Here is a 9,777-nt window from a genome sequence, read left to right as displayed (position 1 = left end):
TAAATATCAAGTCATGTAGCAACAGACACCTGTTCCCTGGAAACTCATTGGAAGTTGCCAAAGTTAGTTCATGCAGATCACAGAACAGTTGTAAATCCTAAGGGAATCTAGTTAAGAAGAAAGTAGTTCTATCAACAGCATTATTTCCAGGTAGATTATCTGCTGTTATCAAGGTGTGCTCTAAAGTGTAGCCTTTGTACCAGCCAAGATATTCACAGCATCTCAGACTTCTGTCCAGGTCTGTGAAGTATGTTGGGTCAAGGTGAGACCTCTAGCTCACAGATTTGACTGAAAGTGATCACTTTTGGTCCTAAACATCAGGAACATTCTGATTACACAAACTCTGCCTAGGAAATTATGCTAAAACCTCAACACAGAAAAATGACAATGTTCTGTAAAGCCAGCTTTATTAAGATAACAATATAGAAAAAATACGTGTAAACATGACCAAATGCAATAATATTTTACTAGAAGCCAAAGCTGTGTTGTGACAGACCTACTGAACACATATTTAACCAGTAAACCACCAACAGGTAAACAGTTACATGTAAACTGTGCTTTTGGGAACTTCAGAAATAACTGTCAAGAACCAACACTGCAGCATGAATTTTCTTATAAATAACCCGTCAACAATTTTTTTAGATAAAATAAAACCATCCTGTCTCTCAGAATACATCTCAAGCTATAAAAACAGTACAAATCTTCTCCGAATATCAAAACCAGTGTTAGATACAGACAGGTAAAAATATCTAAACTGCTTAAGAATTATATTAAAATAACTCTATTAAAAACTTACCAATATTAAAAATACTTCCTTTAAAGGCTGTTCTAGCCAAAAGTTAAATCTTTAAACACAGTGCTCACAATACACAAATGTAGAGGTTTTCAGATGTAACTATTGGTAGATTAGGGGCTGGCTGAGTTAAGGACATTTTCCTTAATGGCACCCTCCAGTCATGTAGATTTGCGGTACTTCTGAGCAATGCCATAAGGGACATGTGCAGCTATGGTGCCTAATTTCTGTGCTCCTTCGACATGGAACATCTGGTCATCAAAGAAAATGTGAGGGCGGATTTTCACCAGGATTGGTCCTTTAGGTGCTCCTGCTAGGAAAAGTGCCTCATCAATCTCCAGACCCCAGCTACGGAGAGTCTTCAGCACTCTGGCTCCAGAGCTCGCCGCACTTCTGGCTGTGACCAGGTAGGTCCTTATAGGACAATTTAATCGTTCATTTTTTGCATAGAACTTCTTCTGGAGTCTCCCCAGGTCTTCAAGAAAACCCTTCAAAGGACCCTGAGTATGACATACCAGAAGCATATTTAGTATATGTCCACAGTTCCCCAAATCATTCATTTGCTTTCTTCCAAACCTCCAGTTACAAACAGAATTCCTTTCCCTAATGCTGTGCTACTCTGCAAATTCTCCATGTAACATCTCCAAATGGGGCCATAGCCTCACTAGGAATGCGTACATAGGAAAAAATGTTAAAACCATAACACTATATGGTAGGATCAGTAGGAAAATAATTCTCATTAAGGCTTACAAGATCTCTCACAATATTAACTTTTAACTATAGTCTTTAAAAAATTTTTCATTGAAAACACTGAACTCTTGTTACTATGAACCATGAGCTGTAATTCTTTTTCCCCCACACAAAAAACAGCAGAAGACCTAATAACAAAGCCATCAATGAACTCTTTCCAGACTAATGACTATACTACACTCCAATTAATAGAAACAAATGACATTTTTGTTCAAATTGCAATATAATGTACTGTCCAGTACTTTCATAAATAAAGCTTTTATTCTGAATTTATACCATTTTTAACAATAGCAGAATTAGTCCTTCAGTTTAAGCTAATGTTAAAATATTTGTCGTTTTAGATAAATGGCATAGTTCTACTGGGGAATAAGGAGATAATATCCTGTTTTAATGACCAGAATATCTCAGTGTTTAAAATTAACATTACCTAGTCTGATAATATATAATCAAATAAATCAGTACTAACATTTATTTTTCTAATGTTACCATTAAAAGGCAGCTGTAAATCACTGTGTTACATATGCAGTTCTCTCAGAGAAATTTTTATGTGAAACATGCATTTTAAAGATTATCCTCAAAAAAAGAAATAAATAGGCCCATCGGCTTTCACAAAGAACACATCCACACTGGGGAAGCTGGAGAAATACAGCAGCAATGAAAGTCATCAGATATTTTGGAAACTCCGTTTAAACAAGAAATTCAAGAAATACAAACCTGTGCAAGAGGCTTATTTTCATTCAGCTTTTCGTGTTCAAAAAATCTATCTAATCCTTGCTCTTTGACAATCTGTTCTGATTCATCAGAAAAGATAACAGAATCCCCATCAAAAGCCACCCTCAGCTGTGTGTCTGAGTAAGCAACATCTTTGTTGGCAGAGAACATTGTAGCTGATGCAATGCCTGAAAATAGATCAGAGACCTTCAGTTAGCATGTTCTGCAAAGTCAGTCATGAAACCATCAGCAGTTTGGTTCCAACAACTTATTGGTGGTGACCCTTATATATGGTGAGCACGACCGATCACAAAAGCTAATTAGAGATCATTGTTCTGTAACACAAATGCATGGAAGCCAAAACTTCTTGGACATGCTTCCTTCCACTTTCATATTAAACTATATAAAAATGGTCCCCAAGCTGTCCTGCAAAAAAAGCAGGAAATCCCAAGGAGACCACTCAATCAAAGTATTTGTTACATTTTAACTCCTTATGGGACACAGAAGTTACTTCTTTAAGTTTGATAAAAAAGATGATGCTATTCAAACAGAAGAATAGAGGTGGAAGTTTTGTTTCTTTCTGAAAGGGAGAACAAAGGTGCAGGGTGATTTAAGCTGTCACTGTTAACAGGCTGAAGGGTCAGAGAGGAACTGTAACAAGTGATTTTTACTTGGTGAGTAAAAATAAGTGATAAGCTTGCACCATACAAAGTGGTGACTTTCTGCATTTGATGAAGCAGCACTACTTTCTGTGAAAGACACACAATATCTGTAATTTTTGAACATGCTCAACAGATAACAAAAAATTGCAACAGACAGCAAAATAAAATCAATTCAAACCTGCTTCTATAGCTTCCTGCACTTTGTCAGAATCCGCTGAGAGGTACAGGTTTGTGAGGTATGCAGTCAGGTAACCAATGGGGCTCTCTCCTCCCGTCATACAGAAACGTTCAATTGTTAAGCCTAAAGTAAAAACAGCATGAGGTGTGCCTCTGCCTTGACACTACACACCTGTGAAAGGACCCATTGAAAAGATACACTAGCCTAGCTTAAAGTAAACTTAAAAAAAAGAAAATATGTTCATTGTAATTTCAACAAGTTACACAACTTCAAACAATTACAATGTTTGATCAGCACATTCTCATTGAGAATTTAGGGGAAAAAATTCCCCTTAAGACAGCAGAGTAACTGCTGTGAAGATGTATATGTAGGGAGCATAGATATCAAATATCAAAAATTTAAGGACTTCTCAGAAGTTATGGTTCACACCTGACAAATTTAGAGTACTGGACCAAATTCCATCTAATAGTATTTCCCTTATGCTGACACTCAAAAATAAATACCAAAGAAGCTGCTTTTCCCAAAGTCAGAACAGGAAGAATAAAATTTATTCATATCATTATGTAACAGCTGGCAATTCTACACATCAGTAATTATTTTATTTACCATAGTGATTGATGCTGTTTATGAGCCTCACTCCCACTTGGGCATGGTTATTAGTCATCAGGACTATATCAAACCGTTCTTCATCAGCAGGGTACAGCTCAAGAAGCCGGGCATTGACATGCTCCAGCGCCTGCAGGTTAAAAATGTGGAAGTCAACAGACAAGTGGAGTGTGCCTCCTTCCTAAGTTACTGTAGTTTTAGTGATAGGATTGTCTTGAAGGGGAGTGTAAAATACCTGATAGTTTAACTTGCTGAACTTTTACTCCTTTCTGCTTTGCTGCCCCCAGCAACCATTTGAATGGGTTAATTTGAAAGGAAGTGAATAAATTTCTTTTTTTGGAGGTATGGAATTTACTTACGCTGATTTACTGACACAGTTCAGGTCATGTGTCACAGACCATAATGAGTACAAAATCACATCCTGTCAACATGATTAGCCTGAGTTTCTAATTGCAGCAATGAATGAGACAGATTTTGATCTGAGATCTCTTCAAAGTTAATTGGCCAACATATTATACCTACAGTTTGGCATTCTTACTTCCTTGATCTGCTCATCTCTGTATCCATCTATTCTCCTATTTAGAACTTCAGCTTGACCTTTGAATGGAATTTTTTGGGATTACAGCAATAAAATCAATAATGAATCATCAAATGAATGAAAGATAGAGTGATTTTTATTAAGGTGCTTTAAAAAGTCAGGCCAGTTGTTCAGAACTAAAACACGGATTTCATAATTAAATTCTGGAAATCTCACTTTAAAAAGCTATGTTATTGAGGGACTGCTTAGGAAAATTCTAAGTTAAAGCTTGCTATAAGGCCTAGGAAAAAATCTTAGTATGTGGCCATAACTCACTTCTATTGTTAATACTCTATTACACTGGCAATTTCTTAAATTATTAGAGAATAAGGGTGAGTGGAGGAGGGGATTCCATTTTTGTGTCCAGTTTCTTTATACTTTGCAGTCGAAGGACACCCTGGCCTGTGATTACAAATTTTAAGTGCTACAAGCATGAGATATAATACTTTTAAGTTAGCATTTTAAACATTTCAATAAGAAAATCAAAAGAAAAATATTTATTTTTTTGCTTTCTTTGTCTCCAGGTAGAAAGGATGACTCAACAAAGCCACAGCTCTCTAGCCTAATGATTCCAGCAACTAAGCAATATAAAGAATTCAAATAAAAACAGCATATCAGAAGGGAACAGAGATCAAGGTACATTTAGTTGGGCATAGCTAACAGCTCTGCTTTCCAAAGTATGAGCAGTTAAAGAGTCAAATCTGGCTTATACTCTAAGTAAATTTGACACTGAACTGTAATCTGAAAAACTGACTGTGCTAGCAGAGCTGCTACATATAGGAAAAGATGCAGTAACTTCTCATCAGTCTGCCCTCACTGGTGTACCAAGTGAATTCTTTTATGGCCACACTTTTATGTTAGAAACACCTTTACAGTGCTTGTGCCATTAATGCTACTAATAGCTATATTTACGGTACCATGGGTATTGACATAAGTAATTTTTCCACTGTGTGTGTTCATAAAGTGATTTATAAAGAAAATGTTTTAAATTCCTGAGACCAAAATTGAGGTAATGAAAATCTACTTTTAAAACCTGAAACGTTCTGCCACAACTCTGATGTCAGCAAGTATGATTTCATTAATTTTATAAAATTGTTGTGGTAAAGCTCATCAAACTGTTCTCAAGGGACATAAAACTGACCCTGTAGACAGTACTTTTCAAGACAGTCCTACTAAAACATGTGCTCTTCAAAAACATACATATTTTCAGTTTTTTTCACTTTTCTGTAATTTTACTTGCTTTCCATGCTGCAGGCTGTTTTCCTTGGCCTCTTGTCTTATATAATGAAAGCAAAATATTCCATTTCAGCTCTTCTTAAACCCTGACTCAGAAGTAGCGAGTCTATTCCTTTTGCTGGTCCTCAAGAAAAATTTCCAGGGTGACAATGAAAGCAAGGAAAAATTAGAGTTGACCAAAAGAAATTAAATATTTTTTATCTGTTTGGGGCTTTTGTTTGTTTTGTTTCTTTGTTTTGTTTTTGTTTTGGAGGGTGGGAGAGGAAGTGAGTTGGTTTATTTGTTTTGTTTTGGGTGTTTTTTTTGGAAGAGGAGGTTGTGACAAACCTAAAACAATTCGGGGCCTTTTTTGACTTAAATGGTTTTAAAAGGAAAAGTTCTTCATACACCCCATGTCCAGCAGGAAATGCAGGTTGCTCCTTACCCACACCTGGGATGTGATGCTGCGAGCCGGGATACAAACCGGGATGCTGAGGGTACCACTGCGGTGCCAGTGACGCGAGCAGTACGTGCTCTGCAGCAGGCGTTCCGCATTAGTGCCGGCGGGAGGGGAGGGCAGGACAGGACAGGGAACGGGAGAGGGGAGAGAAGCGGCGGCCGAGGGGCCAGGGCGCGCAGAGATGCAGGAGATGCTGCGGGGCCGCCCCGCCGCGACGAGCTCGGCGTTGGGAGAACAACTCCCAAAACATCTCCCCGAGGCAGGATTATCTCCGCTGAAGGAGGCTTCGGGCTCCTCCTTTTCCCGAAATTTGGCCTCGCAGCATCCTCCGCGCCCCGTCACACCCCACACCCTCTCCCGCCCCGCCGGGCCGCCTCCCGGCTACCTTGACGAAGTAGAACGCCGGTCCGGGCTTGAGGATGACGTTCTCGTTGTTCTGCTGGTACTCCACGTACTTCTCCAGCCCATCCTCTTCGTAGATCCGCCGCTCCTCCACCAGGTTGAAGAGTGCTCGGGAGGACACGGCCACCGTGATGGCGTTCTGGGGCTTGGGCTGCGGAGCGAGCGCAGGGTAGCGCCGGCCCGCGGCCCTCAGCCCTCGGGCCCCCAGCCTCCCCCCGGACCCCCGGCCCGCCCGCACTCACCGGCCGAGCCTTCTGGGTAACCAGATTGTCGTAGAAAGCCTTTGCCGCCGCCCAGTCCTCCTCGGCCTCCTGCTGCTGGTCCTCCGCCGCCTGGCTGGGCAGCGACTCCTCCGAGCCGGAGCCGCTCATGGTTCCTAGCGCGGCCGGGGCCGTAGCGGGCGACCGGGAAGCGGCGGCAGCGGCCGCCCCCCTGCCCCGCCCCGGCCAGGCGGGGGAAGGCACCGGCGCTGCCTCTCCCTGGCGCTGCGCACGCCTGGGGACGCGGCCCGCAGCGGTTCAGCCCTGCCCTGGAGCTGCCCCGGCCTGACCGGGCCCCGGCCCGTGGGGCAGCAAGGCCGCGACGCCCCCGCCCCTCAGAGGCCGAGGCGCAGCCCGCCCGCAGTGTCTCCCCTCATCGTGGGCTTCGTGGGGTGCGCGGGAGCTCGAGCTGCGGCCCTTCCCCGCCGCCCTCACGGTTCCTTGTGGCGGCCCCTTCCAGCACGCCCTGGCTCCGGCCCCTGGCCCCGCAGTGCTCGGGGGAGCAGTGCCCGCGGCTACCACTCTGTACCTACAGCATTAGAGATGTATTATTTAACTGCAATAGCTTAACTGATTTAATGTTAACTGCTGCAAATTCCCAGGAGATCTTACGTAATTTGTTTTAGCAACCAAAATGGGCTCGATGTCTGTAGCCTTGGGTCCTTTATGCCACGTGGAAAATACCTTCAAGAAACAGCAGTTTGGGCAGTGCTAAGTGTGTTCACATCCACAAAAACTGTTACTCTGGCATGAGGTTGGGGTGGTCCTAAAATCCAGAGTCCCACACAGAGCTATGGGCAGCATGTAATACTCATATGGCTGTCTGAAATGGTCCTGTCTGCCTCTGCAGATCACCATCTGAACCACAGCAGAGGTTTCCACACTGATAAGCCACAGGAGAGAGTGGAAAGTGAAGAAGGAATCGGATTTTCTTCTAAGCCAGTATAGGATATGGCACAGCAGACCCGTAGCGATATCTATGTCATAGCATGTGATCATCATCCAAAGGACCTTTAACATTTTGAATGAAGACTCTAAATATTGATTCCAACCCTGATCACTACACAATCTGTGTCTGATTGTCAGATCTGTCTGCCATCATCCAGTCTCCAAAAAGAAACAGGATGATTTTGTTACATTTGCCCCTTCTTTTTTTAATGTGGCTTACCAGTGAAAGAAGGCTTATGTGATTACACCATCTGTCCTTCTTTCCCCAGTGATGTTCAACTGCAAACAAATTTGACGGAAAGATAAAGATCACAAAGAGATTTAAATTGTTAAAATGTTTAATGAGAACCAACAGTAACATGCAATTTGTTGCCCTACTGGGGGAAGCACTTTATCTGCTTGTTCCTCTGCTGTGTAGTAGCAAACAAATACTGCCTGGCTGATCTGCCACCTCCAAATCTGCCACATTGCCTGATGCCCAGCTAACCAGGGAGGGATCTGGAAGCAGGGAAGTGATGGAAATGGGGAGGTTAGAAGAAATGGGAAATGAGAGTTGACCATACTGGAGATGGGAGCTGGAAATAGGAGGTAAAAGGAGACATACTGGGAGCAGTGCATTGGGAAAACAAATGCAAAATGACAAGTTAGGACCATTGTAGTGGCTTTTGTCATAGGAAGCTGCAAAAGGCATAACTTAAATCTGAACAAACCTGATTTTAGTAGCTCTGCTACTGATAGATGTGATTTTTTTCCTTTAATTTTATCCTGCATATTTCACTTTAAGTGTGTTTCTGTGTTTGAGTTCAGACCTGTAGCATGTCCTATGCCACTGAAAACACCTGTTCCCCTCCACATAGTGAGATCAGGCTGAGCAGCCAGGCTGACCTGGACAAAGGGTTTGAGTCACAAAACAGCAGCTCCTGGTCCCAGTCACCACCGTTGTCCTTCTCAGAGACTTCAGCACCAGTCTAAGAAGATGATGTCCAAGAAGAGAATATTCCTAGTTAAATTGTTGGGTACATTGCCCATGGAGAAGAGAGGAAAAGAACAGGAGGAATCAGGAAGCAGTTCTTTGGTGGTTACAAACCTGAACTGTCCTTTTTGTGTGAACCTGGAACAATATTTTGCAGAGCCATGCCCAGACTGACTTCTTATCGTTCTGTTTTCCCCACCACCCTGCATTTACTCAGGAGCAGATTCAGAGCTCCGCAGTAACATTATTGGTTTTTATTTTTGTTACCCCCTTTCCTGTCCACCCAAGAAAAGAGTCATCACACAGTGAAGACTCCTTTTAACCTATGCAAGACATTTGAAAATTAAAAGATGATAATCTGGTACTGGGCCCAAGCAGTGCTGCTGATATGCTGCTGCTGAAAGCAGTGCTGTGCTAACAGAAATACTTCACTTGCCAGATGCACATGGTATCTCTACACAGCACTCAGCTGTGTGAACATATGCACTAAGCTGCCATGTCTCTGTTCTGTGCTTGGCTGCCTGCTGCTGACATACCCTTCATTTCCTCTTTTGCTGGAGATTGTGAGCTGAGGGCCTGACATGAAAGCCTTCCAGCTTCAGCACCTTATAAATGAAGTCTTGACTTCCCAAATGCACAGTGTAGCAGCCTTATCTACATCTAAAACATGTAGTAATGCCCACAGGGTTCCAGGAAAAAGCTATATCTTGCTTTCACTAAACCTCCTGGGGAGTCCGAAAAATAGGAATGGATCCAAAGCTGAATGACTTTGTGGTTTCTGAGCTAAGTTAGAAAGGAAAGGGAAGGAAAGGAATTTTTTGTTATCATGCATTAATTTGTAGGGAATTTACATTAAAAAAAAAAAAAAAAGTGTTTCTGTCTTTGTATGTACGTTTTTATAGTTAGTCATGCACATTCTCTGAAGTCTGTTACAAGTATTCAAAAAAAAAGAAAGTCGCCCTGCCTGAGCTGCTGATATTTTTCCTTTGTTAAGAACTACCGCTCAGAATGATTTATATGTTCTTGTTCAAGGAGCTCAAAGTGCATTACTGAAAATAATAAAATAAGTTGTGGGGGTTTTTTTCTTCTTTTGATACCTACTTCTATTTGGAAAGTCATGAAATATTTCCAAATATTTAAAATAATCAGAGCAAAATTAGGAGATTTTTTTTTTTTTTTAATAAAAAGACATTATGTCTCTTTAAATGTATAGATCCCAGTATATATTGTGCCTTTTTTATA

General features: G+C 41.8%; 1 protein-coding gene across 1 annotated transcript; it reads right to left on the bottom strand.

The window, feature by feature from the left end:
- Positions 1 to 402: 402 nt before the first annotated feature.
- Positions 403 to 6,878, bottom strand: NT5C1B (5'-nucleotidase, cytosolic IB). Its single transcript, XM_058835688.1, has 6 exons — positions 6,597 to 6,878; positions 6,338 to 6,505; positions 3,701 to 3,830; positions 3,095 to 3,217; positions 2,258 to 2,442; positions 403 to 1,293 (listed from the first exon to the last, which is right to left on the bottom strand). The coding sequence occupies exons 1-6, from the start codon at positions 6,723 to 6,725 to the stop codon at positions 955 to 957; spliced, it is 1,074 nt and encodes a 357-aa protein (XP_058691671.1). The 5' UTR covers positions 6,726 to 6,878; the 3' UTR covers positions 403 to 954.
- Between the last annotated feature and the right edge of the window lie 2,899 nt (positions 6,879 to 9,777).

Source organism: Poecile atricapillus, chromosome 3, assembly GCF_030490865.1.
Source record: "Poecile atricapillus isolate bPoeAtr1 chromosome 3, bPoeAtr1.hap1, whole genome shotgun sequence".
NCBI classification, from domain to species: Eukaryota; Metazoa; Chordata; class Aves; order Passeriformes; family Paridae; genus Poecile; species Poecile atricapillus.
Note: the sequence above shows the minus strand (reverse complement) of the source record. Positions and strands in the feature narration are given on the sequence as shown.